At 43.5% G+C, this 18,414-nt stretch overlaps 1 protein-coding gene and 1 long non-coding RNA gene across 16 annotated transcripts in view; one reads left to right on the top strand and one right to left on the bottom strand.

Moving 5' to 3' along the window:
* COBLL1 (cordon-bleu WH2 repeat protein like 1) overlaps positions 1-13,659 on the bottom strand; it is a 160,394-nt gene extending 146,735 nt beyond the window's left edge. For 11 of the 12 annotated variants that reach the window (XM_077883604.1, XM_077883605.1, XM_077883606.1 and 8 more), the window contains exons 1-2: positions 13,549-13,659; positions 12,950-13,040 (exon numbers count right to left, since the gene is read on the bottom strand). In XM_077883604.1, coding sequence (XP_077739730.1) covers positions 12,950-13,040; positions 13,549-13,558 — 101 coding nt within the window. In that variant the 5' untranslated portion in view covers positions 13,559-13,659. Of the gene's footprint in view, positions 1-5,751; positions 5,901-12,949; positions 13,041-13,548 lie in introns of those variants that run through there. The other variant, XM_077883610.1, reaches the window with a different exon arrangement.
* The window catches only part of LOC144304952 (uncharacterized), a 78,107-nt gene continuing 72,064 nt past the window's right edge, over positions 12,372-18,414 (top strand). The window contains exons 1-2 of one of the 4 annotated variants that reach the window (XR_013371957.1): positions 12,372-12,586; positions 14,053-14,236. This is a non-coding gene — a long non-coding RNA (uncharacterized LOC144304952). Of the gene's footprint in view, positions 12,587-13,778; positions 14,237-18,414 lie in introns of those variants that run through there. The other 3 variants (XR_013371956.1, XR_013371954.1, XR_013371955.1) reach the window with 3 other exon arrangements.

Raw genomic sequence — 18,414 nt, 5'->3', positions numbered from 1 at the left:
ATTTTATAATAGAGTGCTAAGAGATTTACAACAGCTCTTTAAATGGTGTAGCATTTGATGGTGGCTTAACAATTCAATGATTAATGGCTGTAAAACTGAATGTTACTCAGTTTTGATGCTTTGTTCACTAGAGAGGTAACAGGGCTTTTACCTCTCTAGTGAACAAATAATCCACTAGCCTTCATCCCCAAAATGGACCTCTTGCTCAGATTCACACAAATTCAAATAATATCTATCCAAAACTCATAATTAGGTGTCTAGGTACGTGAAGGACATTAAATTAAACCCAGCAGTATCACAAAAGAAGAACATGGCCTCTGCTTTTTAGGATTTCACAATCTAATTAAGGTAAACATACCAGGAAAAGAGTATTAGCACAGTAGATTGTAAACTGTGTAAAGAATGCTAAAATGGCCACTTCATAATAGCAAAGTGATTAGGGGAAAGGGAATAAATCCAAGTATCCATCAATAGGGGATTAGTTATGTAAGTCATGGTTCACCCTACATAAACATAGTACACACTAGGGGAAAAATATAGAGCCCTTTATGTAGTGAAATGGAGTAATTACCAAGTTATAGGACTAAGTAAAAAAGCAAGGTACGAACCACACCAACTGCCTATAAAGACAGAGAAACAATATGCATATACACACTCATTTGCTCCTGAGTGTAAGGAGATGCACTCTCCAATATGGTAGCCAATAGTTATATAAGGCTCTTCTGCACTGGATATGTGGCTAGTGTGACTAAGAATTTAAATTTCAATTTTTTGTAATTAAATTTCAAAACTGGGGATCCCTGGGTGGCTCAGCAATTTGGTGCCTGCCTTTGGCCCAGGGTGCGATCCTGGAGTCCTGGGATCGAGTCCCACATCGGGTTCCCAGCATGGAGCCTGCTTCTCCCTCCTCCTGTGTCTCTGCCTCTCCCCCCACCCCCGCCCGTGTCTATCCTAAAAAATAAATAAATAAATAAATCTTTAAAAAAATAAATTTCAAAACTCAATGCAAAATATTTTGTTAAAGATAGCATTCTTGTTTTGTAGAACTAGAATCATGTTAACCTTTGCATCGTGTAATATATCATTTAAACTGAATTTTTTTAAGATTTTATTTGAGAGAGATACCAAGAGAGCATGGCGGAGGCAGAGAGAGGGAGAACCAGGCTCCCCATGCTGGGCTCAATTCCAGGACCCCAGGATTGTGACCTTGTGTAAGGCAGACACTTAACTGACTGAGCCACCCAGGTACCCCAAAATTAAGTTTTTTAATGTAGTGCCTAAAAAATTTTAAATTGTAGCTGTGATTTCCATCATATATTCCCATTGGACAGCACTGGTAAACAATATCCTACCAGGATTTGAAAGAACTGGTAACACTGATTGCCTCTGGGGAGAAAACCTGGATACCAGGAACCAAGGGACTAAAGAGCAATCTCTCACTGTTTGGTCATTTCTTCTTTTGAATGTTGTGCCATTTGGATATATTGCCTAAAATAAAATAATAAATAAGTGGTGTGACCTATAAACACCAACATAAAGAATTATGTCATTAGAATACAATAATTATCAATTATATTTTAGATGGAATCTCTCCCTCCAAAAGTATACATCGTACTTTTGAAGAAGCTATACGTGGTCTTTGACATAAAATGCTTTCTAATAACCTAAGATCACAGAGCTGTTTCACAAACAGTACGAGTATTACCAACTGAACATAGAGATTAAAGACCTCAAGCCTCAAACTGCTTAAACTAGCAAAATCTACCATCTAACACCACTGTCTTTTCTTTTCTTTTTTTTTTTTTTTTTAAATATTTTTATTCATGAGAGACAGAGAGAGAGAGAGAGAGAGAGAGAGAGAGAGAGAGGTGGAGACACAGGCAGAGGGAGAAGCAGGCTCCATGCAGGGAGCCCAACATGGGACTTGATCCCAGGTCTCCAGGATCACACCCCGGGCCAAAGGCAGGCGCCAAACCGCCAAGCCACCCACGGATCCCCACCACTGTCTTTTCTTTCACCACCAGAGACTGTTCTGGTTTCATTTTTCCACTCATCGAATATATTTTGCCCATTTTATCCTTTCATCTACATCCCCAAATAAAAAATTATCTCTACATTTCCATTTAGCACTGAGTGCATCTACTTGGCTAAGCAAAGGGTGGCAATGGGGGAGGGGGGCTTAGGAAATACTCCCCTTCACAATGCACAAAATTTAATTTTTTTTCCATGAAGCAGTATAAAAACGTAAGTAGCTCACAAAAGGCTCGAGTAAATGAGTACTATGTACAACTGTTATATGCTTAATGTATTTAAATATAAGATGAAAAATCAAATTGAGTATATACAGGGTATTACTATTTCTTTCACATTTTTCCCATCTTATTTTAAAAACTAATGTGTTAGAAATGTTTTCTGCTTTGACATAGTTGATTTTAGAGCTTAAAATGCATGTAGCCATGAAAACTCATTTTAATTAGCAATGGTAAGTTTAAGGGGGGAAAATGTTGCCATTCTCATTTGCACAGCACACCTCTCCTTTTCTCACTCCTCCAGAATGTTCCACATAGGGCTACGTTGGTAAAGATCATTTTGAGGAAATACTCCTAAGGCCACAGAAACAATGTGTGTAAAGCCATCCACAACTCAGCCCAAGTAAGACAGGTTCCTCATCAGTCACACAGATCACGTACCAGGATGAATCATCAGCACAATAACCAGAGATTTTGACTAGGTTGGATTCAGAGAGCAAGGCATTCCATATAGCCTTTAACTATTAAAAACAAAATGGCTAAGTGCCAGAATTTTTAAAAATTGCTTCTTGACAGGAAGTCTTATAAAATTCCCTGTGAAGATCAACAGATGGTAAAAGATAGAATTAAATAGCCATCACCATACTGCTCCCACCTCCCAAACTGCATAGGCCTACAGCTCAGCCCATCATTTCTTGGTATCCGGAGGCTGTTCCTTTAATGCCAATGGTGTCTTTGTGTTCAAAGCATTCCAATTATCTGTGGGGTTCCAGAAACTTGGTCTCTACCTTGCCTAAATTTTATTAACCCAAATCCGTGATATTCAAAGTATTTGTTACTGTCAACTTGATGTGCTTAGTATTTGGAAGAATACCAAAAAAAAAAAAAAAAAAAAGAATCAATTTGGTTTACCAAAAAGTATAGCAAATATTCATTCAACACCTTCAGATAACTTTTAGAAGTGCCACTAACTTGAACTTGCATGATCTGCTTAACGTCCCAAATCACTGTGATTCACAACAAAATGAAAATCTCAAAATAGTGCATCTCCAACATATATATGAAATCCTGACCTTGATTAGAAAAACTCTACAGATGCCCATTAGCACAGTCAAGGCTAGACCACATACAACTATCAATTTAAGTTGGAAACATGTTCCTAAGGCTTCACAAGGATACCAGCACAAACTTCAGGACTAAATTTTCTTAGCACCACCTAAGAATGAATTTCCTATGTTTTTCTACATACACAGAGATGATTAGACAAAATTTAGACATTGCTCTTTTCAGACAAGATTGTATTTCAAAAATGATATATGGTAAACTGGAGTAAGCTACAGGTTGGAATAAGTTCTAGATACAAAATTTGTCCCGAAAAAAAGGTGATGGGAAAAACCAGTCTATTTCCCCTTTCAGATCACTCAGGTTTTTCAACCAAACGAAGTCATCCATAACTTTCCCAGAAAGGGAAATGTTCACAAGTAATAAAACTATCACGATAAAACCTGCTCTTGGGCAGCCCCGGTGGTGCAGCGGTTTAGCGCCGCCTGCAGCCTGGGGTGTGATCCTGGAGATCCAGGATCAAGTCCCACATTGGGCTCCTTGCATGGAGCCTGCTTCTCCCCCTGCCTGTCTCTCTGTCTCTCATGAATAAATAAATAAAATCTTAAAAAAAAAAAAAAACACCTGCCCTCTTTCAGAGAAAGAGAAAACTGAAGATAGAAGGCTGGTACCATAAGATCACAACATAAAATTTAAAAACTATTTTCATATGCTAAAATTCTTTTCTACTACCTCCAACCTTGCTCTCCTTGCACAGCAAAAAGGTTTTCACTTGAAATTAAAGCATCTAGCTGCTCGCTGGGAATGGACAGCTTACATAAGAGCGAAAGATGGGAAGAAAACACGCCCAGAATCTAATAGGCACTTCACTCAGGAGTTTTGCTGCCAGCAAATGACCAAAACATGAATATCCAAGAATATGGGGGCTGCCTGAGACATGAAGTCCTTTAAGAAAGTCATTCAGTGGGGATCCCTGGTGGCTCAGCAGTTTAGCACCTGCCTTTGGCCCAGGGCCTGATCCTGGAGTCCTGGGATCGAGTCCCACATCAGGCTCCCTTCATGGAGCCTGCTTCTCCCTCTGCCTCTCTCTCATGAATAAATAAATAAAATCTTTTAAAAAAATTAAAAAGTCACTCAGTCTCAGGCACCTGGTGGCTCAGTGGTGGAGCATCTGCCTTCAGCTCAGGTGGTGATCCCCGGGGTCCTGGGATCGAGTCCTGCATCAGGCTTCCACAGAGAGCCTGCTTCTCCCTCTGCCTATGTCTCTGCCTCTCTCTGTGTCACTCATGAATAAATAAATCTTAAAAAAAAAAAAAAAAAAGAAAGTCACTCAGTCTCTTTCCTCATTCTATTAAAGCACTGATACTTGACTGGCAGGCATAAAAGAACAAGAGAGAAACACTTCTGACAACTTCCACTTTAGCACAAAGGAAATAATAAATTCAGCAGCTCTTATAATTATCTTGACCACTGTGGACTTCATTTGGCCTCGAAACTAGAGCACTTCCATTAGACATGGGAATGGTAGGGTGGTAGCCTTGTTCCAATTTAGCAACCTAATTTCCTGTTTTTCCAGCAGATCTGAACTGATACACAACTGTAGCAGCTGTTAAAATTCTGGCTCCTGTCACCACTACTCCCCTTGGGGTCATCTCCTACTTCCTCACTTCCATTTCTCCAGAAATAATACATGTGTGCATGCGCACGCAGGTTAGAGAGAGAAAAACCCTCCGGGACTGGTGACGAACATCCCATCTAGGTTTCAGCATCTTAACTCTACTTTCTCATAAATATATCTTGGTATAACTGCAGAAGCTGTAATGTCAGGCTACAAAGGGAAATGGTATTAATGTTACAAGGACACCGGGATGCATACATATTACTTGGTGTTAATCCTCCAAATTAATCACACTGAAAAGCAATGAACTTTTTCCAATGACACTACCATTTTAAAAGTACATTGATGTCACCGGCGTTCAACCCTGTTTAAAGTCAACCTATACGCTACACAGAAAAGCAGAATCATTATTTTGTAGGCATTGGCCAGATCATGGACTCCACTATTACAATTCAGGGGCTCTTTCAACGCCACCTCATTCGGTTGCCTCTGAACCACTTGGGTTATTTTCAAAAAAGTCATCACCCCCCCCCCCGCAAAAAAAAAAAAAAAAAAAAAAAAAAAAAACATGGCATTTCACTCTCAATTCTGTCCAAAGTAATTTTCTACAAGTCTGAGGCAATTATAAAAGAAAAGCTCTCTTATTAACCCAGACAGGAGGCCCCCATTAACTGCGGTTCTGCTTTGGGCAGCTTCCCTTGCCAATGATCAAGCAACCGCGGCCTGGAAGCAGAGGTGCCCCCTTCTGAGGGCCTGTCACAGGTGGACTGTAGTCTCACCCTGCATGGCAGGGCCTGCGTCGGCCACCTCGCTTCATCTCACCTCATGTCATCAGTGGAAGGGGGAGTCCACGTCCAGTATCCTGAGGTGCGGATAGAGAGCACACGTGTGAGTGCACACGGGAGTGAGACACACCAACCACATACTACGTGTTCTATAATGGGGGGTCTCTCCCCACCGATGGGGGCCCCCAAATGCAGGGCGAGGGACAGGAGGAAGCCAGTGGCCTGGAGCAGTGAGAGAATTCACCTGAGGCAGGAGAGAGAGAGAGAGAGAGAGAGAGAGAGAGAGAGAGAGAGAGAGAGTTAACTAAATATCCAGCAAGGGAGCCTCAGGCAGGACAGCAGAGGAGACACTGCAAGGAGGCAATGGGTGGGGGCTGCTTTTACAGAGGGGGAGGGAGGCCGTCTGGAGACCATAGAATCTTCCCTTTCCCGAAACTGTCCTGGGTGTAAGTAGCCCACTGGTTAGCTCGGGCCTGCGGCTATCCAGGCGGGTCTCTGGTCTCCACAGGCCCTCCCTCCATTCCACTGCTCTCCCTGGGGCCCCAAGGCCATCTCTACATACACCTTATGACTGTCCCATGTGATTAGTCATGTGTTTGCTCTCTTACGGTGCCTACCTGGTACGTTAAAATTCACAGGTGTGTAGGCATAAGGGGGAAAACGGTACACATAGGGCTGGGTGCCACTCCAAGTTTCAGGCATCCACCCCAGATAAGGGGTGGGGGGGTGGGGGGGGACTACGGTACTTTTTACACATGATATATAAATTGTTTATGTATACAAAATGGTTTATATTATCTCTGAAGCTCTCGTTTCATTGGACAGAGTGTCTCTAACAGGGAGGGGACAAGAGGACCGAGGGAGAATTAAAACGAGGGACTCTGAGGCAATCCTCCTCCCTGTTTCCCTAGCACCTCCACTCTCACTACCTCATAACCAAAACCTGAAAGCCTTAACGGGGCACTATTTTTTCTCTCAAGAGTTGGCAGTTAAGAAACTGGCCCGATTCTGTAGTATATGTGTGCTCTCCTGTCTCTGAGCAGATTCCCTGAGCTACAGGTGTGAAAAGGCACAGACAGGGCAGCCCAGCCCCGGTGGCTCAGAGTTTAGCGCTGCCTTCGGCCCAGGGCGTGATCCTGGAGACCCGGGATCGAGTCCGAGTCCCACGTCGGGCTCCCTGCATGGAGAAAAGAAGGAAAGGAAAGGAAAAAGGAAAGGAAAAAGGAAAGGAAAAAGGAAAGGAAAAAGGAAAGGAAAAAGGAAAGGAAAAAGGAAAGGAAAAAGGAAAGGAAAGGAAAGGAAAGGAAAGGAAAGGAAAGGAAAGGAAAGGAAAGGAAAGGAAAGAGGCACAATCAGGGCACAACATACGTTGGAAACCCAAATACCTTAATTCATCGCCAATGAAACCTGGAAATTCTGACCTTTGTAAACTTTTAATACTTTTAAAGTTGTGATAAATCAAAATAGCACCAAGTTTTCAGCTTTCTAGGAGTTGAGTTTAATAGACTTTTTCCTCTCACTGTGGCATTCTTTGCTGTCTTAATACTGAGATGACCATCCCAATTAAAGTACTTTGTCAAATTACTCCACATTTCAACTCTACGGCTTTTTTAGGTCTAAAGCCATTTAGCTTTAACTTATTTACATTTATAAACAGCATTATAAATTTAAACTATATGAAAATAATAATTACCCAAGCTCATGCTAGCATTTTCCTGGACTAGTCAGTTTTTGAGAAACTTTTCCAAGGGATTCATTCCTCAGATATGAAGTTTGTATGAAAACTGAAGACATTTGGCCCTTTATAAATAGTCCTGGGAAACTTCTCTCTCCCATACTTTTAGTTTATTTTTACTGTAACAGATGGGGAAAAAATTTAGCAAAGCAGTCATTAAAAAAAAAAAAAAAAGCGCCTTACAACAACTATCATACTAATGTTAGAACACTAAAAGCCTACAGATATGAAATATCTGTAACAACAACAAAAACATTTCCTGGAAATTATAAAGGCAGTTTGACTTAACTCATAAAGTAGGTATAGATTTCAAAGACCTAGATAGGAACTCCTTCAGCTTTGTTCCTAAATATCTTGACTATGTATTAGTCATTTTTCACCAAAGTGTCTCCAGCACATAAGTTTAGAACTTCTCTTTAAAATATATTCCAAAAAATAAAATATATTCCAACATCACGTTAAAATTCTGCAATGCTTGCCAAGGGATCACACCTGTCTTCCCTTAAACAAAAATCACCATTCTGCAAAATCTTACTATATTTTATGAAAACAGAACATGAATCATTTTGTTCCAATTTATATTTAAGTTCAGTACTTAGAAGTCCTCCTGCCAGTAAATAGTCCCTACTTCATTTATCAAGTTCATGAGTTAGGCCAAGAGGGTCAGCCACCTTTTTCTCTATAAGGCCACAAGGCAAGTATCTTTAGCTTTGCAGACCATATGATCTCCGTCTGGACCATTCAGCTGTGATGTGAAAGCAGCCATAGCCAATATGCAAAGGAGCAAGTATGGCTGTGTGCCAATAAACTCCACAGAAACAGAGGATAAGAAGTTAATATCCAGAATATATACAAAACTCCTAAAATCCAACCACCAAAAAAGCAAATCTGACCAAAAAAATAGAAAAGTAGAGTGGTGGCTCCCAGAGGGTGGGGGGGGAGAGGGGAGGAGGAGCTATGTTTAATGGGTATGCAGTTTCAGTTCTGCAAGATAAAAAAGAGTTCTGGAAATGGATAGAGGTGCTGGTTTTACAACAGTATGAATGTACCACTGAAGTGTACACTCTAAATTGTTTAAATCTTTTTTAAAAGATTTATTTATTCATGAGAGACACAGTGAGAGAGGCAGAGACACAGAGAGAAGCAGGCCCTAGGATCAAGCCCTGAGCTGAAGGAAGAGGCTCAACCACTGAGCCACCCAGGTGCCCGAAGATAAATCTTGTTATATATATATATATATATATATATATATATATATATATATATATATATATATTATTTATATTTATATAAATTACCACCCCTAAAAAATTACGATTAAAATACTGGAAATATGACCACCAAAAAAAAAAATTACAATTAAAATACTGGAAGGCTCATTTCAGCCTTCTGGACTTACTTTGCTGGGCCATAGTGTGCTGATCATAGTTAGGCTATTGTACATTATTGTACATTAAGCTCTAAGCATAATGTTTTAAAGGTAACGTGAAAATACCATGTCTAATAACATCATGTTCCATTTTTTCCTGGGTTAGAGGATTTTTTTGGTAAAGCTCATAACATCAGGAGCCAACCTCCTAGTGCCTAGAAAAATGTGTCTTATATAGAGTAAGGGCTCACACGTTTTGAGTAATTAAATGAAAGCAGTTGTCTCAATAACATGAAGCTTGGCATTTATATTATGTAGATACACCGGGCATTTCAGTACTGTCATCAGGTCACTATTCAATATCCTCTAACACATTTAGAGGATATTAGACTTTGGACAAAAAGTCTAATATTACCTTAATTTCATTTTTCTTATCTGATAATCAAAAATTCCTATTTTTGAAATTACACTATAAATTTAACAGCTACCTAAAGGCACTCTAAATAAAAGTACTCTAGCCATTCAGAGTAATCCATAGTGGCAAACACTGGGTGCCAATATGCCTACTGAGGAAGAGAACAGGTTTGGGGATCAGATCTTGTTCCTGTTACTCTTTCATCACTTAAATATGTGTGGCTCTGAGTATGTTAGCTTAGCTCTCTGAGCCCCAGTTTCCACAACTGCAAAGTAGAGTTAATATACGTCTTCAGAATGAATTAGCAAATATATATTTTTAAATACCTAAATGGAATCTTTAAAGAAGCAAACTAAACCTGAAAATGAGTTGCCTAAAAATGATTAATAGCAAACCCCATTCCATTTCTCGCTTTACCTCCATTTCAGATGTTTGACAACTACTTAATCAACAGTTCTCAGATCTGATGGGACATCACAATCACTGGAGCAGCATTTAAAACCTCTCCACAGCTTGTCCCAGCCAGGACAAATAAAATCAGAATAGGTAGCAGGTGTGAGAGCATGGGTGTTAATTTTAAAGATCCCTAGGTAATTCTCAGGTTGAAACCTCAGCTAAGGTACTCAACTTCTAAGTAGTTAATAAATGTTAGCTAAGAATTCGGTTTATACAATCAGTAATGTTTTTAGAACGAGCAATGCATCCAAATAATAGCTTAAGAAAGTAGCTGCTAAATCATTTAATTTTTTCTATGCTCTCCATGAACTCCATAGCTCCAAAGCTGCAAAATTATAAAAGTTTGTTTGTTTTTACCCTAGACCATTCCTGAAAATTTCAGAATCAAAACATTAAGGTCCTTCAAAGCAAGGTTAACTACCCTTTTGACATTTAAATTTCAATGAATTAAAAAAAGGTGGGGGGCAATAGGTCAGGGCAAGTAAACAACAAGCACTAGCAGTTCTAAAGATAATGTACCCAAACTGACTCTTTGAAATTTAAATGTATTTTACAGTGGTCAGAAAAAGAAGATTAAAAAATAAATGCCCTGAACTAGGCAACCGAAGTCCTGGGTTGTCCTTCAGGATTTGCCATTCATTTGTTCTGGAACTTGGGCAAAGTCACTCAGTGTCTCTAGGCTTCAGATTCTCATTTGTAAAATACAGAGTTGCACTAGATTTCTTTAAAATGACTTGTTACAACAATGTAAAATTTGGAAAATTACAGAGGGATTCTTTAGAGCCAGGGATATCCAAGGAGGACTAAACTAGGCCTCATAGGTTATTAGAGTCCTGAGTCACAGTTTAATTAGTTTTATAATAAGGAATTTACTTCCCAAACCCAATAATTTCTTTTAGCATATGGAGATTGCTCCCTGCCACCTCCCATATCGAAGATACTTCCCCCCCCCCCCAACTAAAATCATTTTTAATGTTCTGGGGTCTTTGAGAGAAAAAAAAAAAGCAATACTGAATACGGACTATTCAACAAATAGAAAAGGTACTTGGGATATGCCAAGAGACAAGACAGAAAAGTAAAAGACAACATAATTTTCTTACTTATACTTTGCAAATATTGATCACTTCTCTAAACAGAATGCATGCAAGGTGAAATGGTATGGTGGGGGTGTTCCTCTAGATTAGACGTTGCAGCATTTTTGCTGATGTCCGTCCTTAAATTTGGAGAGAGGAGTGTCAAATTCCTTAAAAGTATTTTCTTCATAGTTGAATTAGATAAAGCAGTTTTGTACACTATTTTCAAGAATGTATCAGTTTACCTCTTAAATTCTCAAAGGTGAAATCTGAAGTATCTTAATTGTAGCCACGCTTATGAGACAGCTCTTTTTCACTCCTTCATCCCAAAGCCAACTGCTCTCACTCACCTATTTTACTCAAAAGCATGGATCTCTGAACACCGGTAAGTCTATTTCACGTATATGCATACATTGTTTTAATCGTCCCTTCACCTAATCCATTTTCAAATCCCTGGGGTTTAATCCTGTCTTATTTTGTGGCACCCAACTACATTTCAGTATTCCTGAAAGTTGCCTCAGCTTCAACTTGCAAATCTCTGCAGTTCCACTTAGAGGCCCATGCTCCGATGATGATTAAGATCTTTCTACCAATAGGGGATCCCTGGGTGGCGCAGCGGTTTGGCGCCTGCCTTTGGCCCAGGGCGCGACCTGGAGACCCAGGATCGAATCCCACATCGGGCTCCCGGTGCATGGAGCCTGCTTCTCCCTCTGCCTGTGTCTCTGCCTCTCTCTCTCTCTCTCTCTGATGACTATCATAAAATAAATAAAATTTTAAAAAAAAAAGAACTTAAAAAAAAAAAAAAGATCTTTCTACCAATAGATTTCTTTGCTCACACATCCTGATGCGAGAATAAATGGAAGAATGTATAATACTTAACAACGAAAACACTGGGAAAATAATAGGAACGGAAGTCAACAGTCACAGGGCTATTTGCAGAGGGCCGAAGATAATTCAAACAAATGAAAGAATTAATTCATACGCTACATGTTTCCTCTACGTAAGCATTATACTAAATATCTTTTATATTAGTCATGTGGCTTTGAGACTTTTCCATGTTTCCTCTAGACAACTGCCAACGTTCGCAGGGTCTCTGATGAACAGACACGCTGTGACTTGCCGCTAAGGAAACGCCTGTCATGTTCCAGGGAAAAATGACTTCTCTGCGCTTAAGAATAAAAAAAAAAAAAAAAAAAAAAAAAAAACAGGAAAAGGGCACAACGCTCATTCATTAGTTACAAAGTCGATTTTTCCTTAAACTTTCTTTCGGGAATGTTTGTGTTCTCTGCAGGGCACTGCTGCCTTCAGATGAACGCTCAGAAAGGAAAAGGGGCGGGGGGGGGGGCCGGAGGGAAAGTCCGCCCGCATCAAGGGCTCCGCGAGCGCCCACCGTGAGCCTGTTTAGCAACACGAGGGTTAGTCTCAGGTAGGACTACCTGTTCCCATTCCTGTTTACCCAGACGCTCAGCGCGGGGACTGTCAGCAGACCTGGCAGGAGGCCGTGCCTCGTTCAGCATTAACCCGCCGTGTGACCCCCCACCCTCCCCCGGCCCGGGCTCGCGGGCCCCGAGCGTCGCTGTCCGCCGGGGGCGCCGGCCCCGCTCACCTGCCGCTCACCTGCCCGGCCCCCTCCGCGAGCGCCCGGTCCAGGTGCGGGCCGCCGCTCCTCCAGGGCTCAAACAAGGGGCTCTTTGTTAGTGGGCGCTGAGGACTCCCCGCCCGACCCCGGGCATTCCGCTGCCCTTCGGCAACTGCGAGCAGCCCCGAGCCCCCGGCGGCCCCTCCTCGCCCGGGGGTCGGGCAGGTACACGCTCCCCCCCGCCGGTGAGTCGGGCAGGTACACGCTCCCCCCCAGGTGGTGAGTGGGGCAGGTACACGCGCCCCCCCAGGTGGTGAGTCGGGCAGGTACACGCGCCCCCCCAGCGGGTGGGTCAGGCAGGTACACGCGCCCCCCCAGGTGGTGGGTCAGGCAGGTACACGCTCCCCCCAGCGGGTAGGTCAGGCAGGTACACGCTCCCCCCAGCGGGTAGGTCAGGCAGGTACACGCGCCCCCCCAGGTGGTGAATCCGGCAGGTACACGCTCCCCCCGCCCCCCCCCCGGCGGCCCTCTCGCGGGTCCGGCAGGCAGGTACCCGCGCCCCCCGCAGGTGGTGGGTCAGGCGGGTACCCGTCCCCCGGGCAGCTTACCCCGCGGCGGCGTCCTGCGCGCTCCGGGCCGAGCGCTCCATGGCCCCGCGGGGCGCTGCGCGGGCTGCGGCTCCCAGGCGGCGCGTGGCTCCTGCGGGCGGAGAGGCCGCTGCTCAGGGCGGGACGCGCGGCTGCCCGAGGCCTGAGCGGGGCCGGCGGCGGGCGAGAGCCGAGAGCCCCGAGCCCCGAGCCCCGAGCCCCGGCCCCGGCCCCGGCCCCCGCCGCCCGCCACCTGCGGCCCGAGGCTCCGAGGTCGCGGCGGCCGCCCCCGCCCCAGGTCCCGGCGGCGGAAGGCGGTGCTGCAGCCCCCGCCCCGTGGGGCCGAGACCCGAGGGGCCGCCCCGGAGCGGGGGCGGGAAGCGGGGCTCGCGGGCTCCGGGCGGTCCGCGCCGACCGCAGGCCCCGGAGCTCCCGGCGCCTTCCCGCCTTCCCGCCTTCCCGCCGCGGGGAGGCCTCCGGAGCGGGGCCCGGGCGGAGGCGAGGCGAGGCGAGGCGAGGCGAGGCGAGGCGAGGCGAGGCGAGGCGAGGCGGAGGCGGCGGCCCTCCCTCCGGCCCTCCCTCCGGCCCTCCCTCCCCGCCGCCGGCCCTCCCGCGCTCACCCTGCCCCATGCCGCGGCCCGAGCTCCCGGGCTCGCCGCCACCTCCGCCGGGCAGCCCTCCAGAAGTGCCGGCGCGGCTGGGCGGCCTCGGAGCGCGAGGGGCAGCGAGCCGGGACCGCGGGGGCGGGGGCGGGGGCGGGGGCCGAGGAGGACTCCCCCTCCCCCGGCTGGGGGCGGCGGGGCGGCGGGGGCGGCACCCCAGCTCCGGGCCGCGAGCGACAGGTGGGGAGGAGGGAGGTACCTGCGGGAGGCCCGCGGGCCCGGCTGCCGCCGAGAGCGCTGCAAACCCGCCGAGCGCCGCCCCGGCTCGACCTTCCGCCGCCGGGGCGCCTGGCTTGCCTGCTTTTCTTTCTTTTTTTTTTTTCCCTTCCCTTCCCCAACTTGACCTCTAAGCTTGCTATTCGGTTAAAAGCGCACCTGCGACACTGTGATTTTTCTAATCGGTGGCAGGTTTGAGCTTGCCCTGCCCTCAGACGCAGAGTTCTTTGCCTTCTTTTTCAACAGGCCACAGCTGTGACAGGAGGGCTGGAAGACGCTGAAGACCACCTCTTAACCAAGAACAAACTTAGATTTTTCTGCACCTCTTGGAAACGGTACAGGAATAAAGGGCCCACGGCCGCGGGCTGGTCTGTGCGTCTCCGTCCTCACGTGCACGCTCTCTAGCTGGTTCTCCGCACCTGACCAACAGGTACATTTGCGTGTCTTGCCTGTTGTAAGTGTCCATTGTAAAGTGCAAGTCATTTTTGATGGCTCCAAAAGCTTGCTTTCGGAAAAATAACGTGAAATTAAGAAATTAAACTACAGTTTAAGAATAAAGATGTTTCAAAAACAAAAACAAAAAAACTATTGCACAGACTAGGTGAAAGAGCGTCATAAAGGAGGCCTCTGCTGCAAAATTAGCATCAAGCAAAGGAATCTGTGTTAGCCGCTTCACCCTACTGATAGGCTAACCTTTGACAGCTGGCAAAAATTAAACTGCTATGTAAAATCAATGCTCCTTCATATTTCAGCATTGTAGCTAATCAAAAAGATTGCTGAAATTAGCATACTAAATACCCAGCAATTTGCTATTTCTCTATTATGGGCAGTCATTACTATGTATTCCTTTCTGTGCATAGGACATTCCTTTCAATGTATCTTTCCATATGAAAAGGGGGGGGGAGTGGTTTCTTTAGGTAGTGAAACACTATCAGAAAAAGTTGCATTTTAACATTTTACCTAATTTAAATATTAATTCAATTAAATGTATCTGGCTTTTATTCTTTAAACTAAGGTTAAACAATTTCATGAATTAATCATGCCTCTAAAGGACTTACAGTTGCTTGCACAGACAATAACGCAAGCGTTGAGTAACAGTGAAACTAAAGTCTATTGACTTTCAGTCACAAAATCAACAGAATACTTTAATTAGTCTCAATCTTAATTTATGACATGCTGATAAATATTGACTCCATTAGTCTAACCTGAAACATAAAGCATTTTCATAATGTTTCCTCACTGCTGAAGGCGTTTTCAATGATCACCAATTTTTCCTGTCCTCCTAGTTTTAGGCGTAGGGGAGGATTACATTCTCCACCCCACTGAAATTAGGTATAGAATATAATTTGTTTTAGTAAATGTGAGCAAACATGAAACATTTCATTTCCTGGTGGAATCACTCAAGGGCCAGCACTTGACTCTATGCCCTCTTTCCTTGCTGTTGCAACCATGGAAGTGAATATTAAGATGCAAGGGCACAGGACTGAAGTATCCTGGATTTCCAAGCATTACTTAGCCTTCTTTAGGTATGACTGTGTTTGACAACTCTCCGAATCATCAATAGGCTGGATCTGATGTGCCTCTCATATGTTCCTAACCTATACCCCCCTAGAGTCTGCTAGTTACAGAGTTCATTACCGAAACAGGAATCACAGTTGCTGTAACTACCTCCTCCCAATCCTCCCCTCTGGTTATGCTGAATTATTGCAAAATTACCCAGGTTTCCAAGATGTGGGTTCATTTCTCTGTGTTTGGAAATCTCCCCTCCTTCATTCCATCCAACCATTTTTAATGCATGTACTTAGGTATTTTCTCTTCTGAAAGACCTTACTGACTACATGGGTAGAATTAGCCCTTCCCTTTCTTAGCCCCAGGAAATTCTGTTACGTGGGGCCAGGCCCCATGATATTTTCAGTTTTCAGTTACACAGTAACTGGTGTGGGGGGTTGTGAACTTAAGGGTGCTTCTCTTAATGTGTCCTGAAAGGATTGTCCGGAACACCACAGGCTCTTTGCAAATATCTGTGGAATGAATAAAGGAGTGAAGAAATCATTTAAGACTCCATTCCCCCCGGGGGAATTTTAAGAGGCAAGTGGGACCTTAAATGAGAATAGGATTTTTCAAAAGGCCTATTCAAAAGAACTGGTAGACCATTTTAAATGAAACAGATAGTGAGTTTGTCCCTTCTGAGAGAGACTTATTCTCCATGTGGTTAGCTACCTGATGGGGTTAGTTTCAAAATCACCAGGTAGAAAGAAGATCCATTTAGCTATATATCTCTTTGAATAATTTAGGTTTCAGATATTTGCTTGGAGACTATTAAAAAGGAAAAAGACTTAACATACTTAATAAAGCATATATGTGCCTATATAAAAAGCAGACACTATAAAAAGAGCAATGCAAAAATTGTTAGAAAAATAGAATTGGGGAGACCTGGGTGGCTCAGCCGTTGAGCATCTGCCTTCTATCAGGGTGTGATCCCGGAGTTCTGGGATCGAGTCCCACGTCGGGCTTCCTGCACAGGGCCTGCTTCTCCCTCTGCCTGTGTCTCTGCCTCTCTCTCTGTGCCTCTCATGAATAAATAAATAAAATCTTTTTAAAAAAATAGAATTGGAATTTGAATATTTTGTAAACTATTTGGGACAATGAAAAATTTTTTGATATTTAATATTTTTAAGATTTTTATTTATTCATGAGAGGCACAGAGAGGGGGAGGCAGAGACAGAGGGAGAAGCAGGCTCCATCTAGGGAGCCCAATGTGGGACTTGATCCTGGGACAGGATCACACCCTGAGCCAAAGGCAGATAGATGCTCAACCGCTAAGCCACCCAGGCGTCCCTATTTAAGTATGTTTTTAAACAAGTATATAAGTGCCACTGAAGAGAGTTATTTAAAACAAAAAAAAAAAATCATACATACATAATAGTTTGTTATTATTTTATCTTCTTATAGTGTTCTTATAATTTACAGAGTATTCCTACATAACTTAAAACATAAAAGGTGTTGGAGTGTGTGGGTGGCCCAGTTGGTTAAGCATCTGCCTTTGGTTCAGGTCATGACCTCAGGGTTCTGGTATGGAGCCTTGCATGATGTTGTGCTCTCCAATCAGTAGGGAGTCTACTCTCTCACTCTCCCTCTGTGCACTCTCTCTCAAATAAAATCTTTTTTATTTTTTTAAAGATTTTTATTTATTTATTCATGAGAGACACAGAGAAGCAGAGACATAGAGGGAGAAGCAGACTTCTCACAGGGAGCCCGATGTGGGACTCGAACCCCCAACTGGGATCATGCCCTGAGCCAAAGGCAGACGCTCAACCGCTGAGCCACCCGGGAGTCCCAAATAAAATCATTAAAAAAAAAAAAAAAAATACATAAAAAATCTTGTTGAAGTCAATGTCATCCATATAAACATTCCATGAGAGAGCTTTAACCTGAAGTACCCAAATGCCTTTTTCTTTCCAGGAATTTAAGACAGGTTTCTATTTCGTCACTGCTGTCTCTGTCTTTGTGGTTGGCATATCTGCTTTTCCTTCCTCTCTTATTTATCATTTTATTACCTTCTACTTTCAAACTGCCCGGTAATTGTTTCATAGGTAAAAATAATTTAATAGATATATTTTTGTTGAAATATTGTAGTTTCTTTAATACAGATAGAACTATTTCATGAAAAAATTTTCTTGATCTTTTTATTTGAGGGAAAACTTTTTTCTCTTTGCATTTAAGACAGAAATCTTTGCAGGAATATGTAAAAAATGATAAAGTTTTGGGACACCTGGGTGGCTCAGTGGTTGAGTGTCTGCCTTCAGCTCCAGTCATAATCCCAAGGTCCTGGGATCAAGTTCTGAATCAAGTTCCCTGCAAGGAGCCTGCTTCTCCCTCTGCCTGTGTCTCTGCCTGTCCATCTGCGTCTCTCATGAATAAATAAATAAAATCTTTTTTTAAAATGATTTAAAGTTTTTTAAATGATTGCATGTTTATCTAATATCTAATGTATGTAATTATAATAAAACTTAGTAGTTTTGTCCATTGAAATTACTTCCAGAGCAATTGTTTGTTACGTTTATTTAAAAGCAAAACAGGGCAATCCGGGTGGCTCAGCGGTTTGGCGCCGCCTTCAGCCCAGGGCGTGATCCTGGAGTCCTGGGATCGAGTCCCACATCGGGCTCCCTGCATGGAGCCTGCTTCTCCCTCTGCCTGTGTCTCTGCCTCTCTCCTCTCTCTCTCTCTCTCTCTCTCTCTCTCTCTCATGAATAAATAAATAAAATCTTTAAAAAATAAAAAATAAAATAAAAGCAAAACAGGGGCCATCCATTTCTGTTAGCAAGGACGTTGGGTTTGAGGTAGGTGTTAAGGAGAATAACTACCATGACTTCAAGTACTTTGATGAAACCTCAGATGCGAGGCCTTCTGGCCAAGCATCTGCGATTTCATAATGTTGGGGCCTTCGCAGTATCCCTGGGGGTTTTTTCTATAAGTTTGCTGTGGCCTAACCAAGAAAGAAGGAATATGCAGATTTCTACAGAAATTATGATTCCATGAAAGATTTTGAGGAAATGAAGAAGTCTGGTATCTTTCAGAGTGCAAAATGAATTTGGAATATAAAGAATT

The sequence above is a fragment of the Canis aureus genome, chromosome 34 (genome assembly GCF_053574225.1).
Source record: "Canis aureus isolate CA01 chromosome 34, VMU_Caureus_v.1.0, whole genome shotgun sequence".
NCBI lineage: Eukaryota > Metazoa > Chordata > Mammalia > Carnivora > Canidae > Canis > Canis aureus.
Note: the sequence above shows the minus strand (reverse complement) of the source record. Positions and strands in the feature narration are given on the sequence as shown.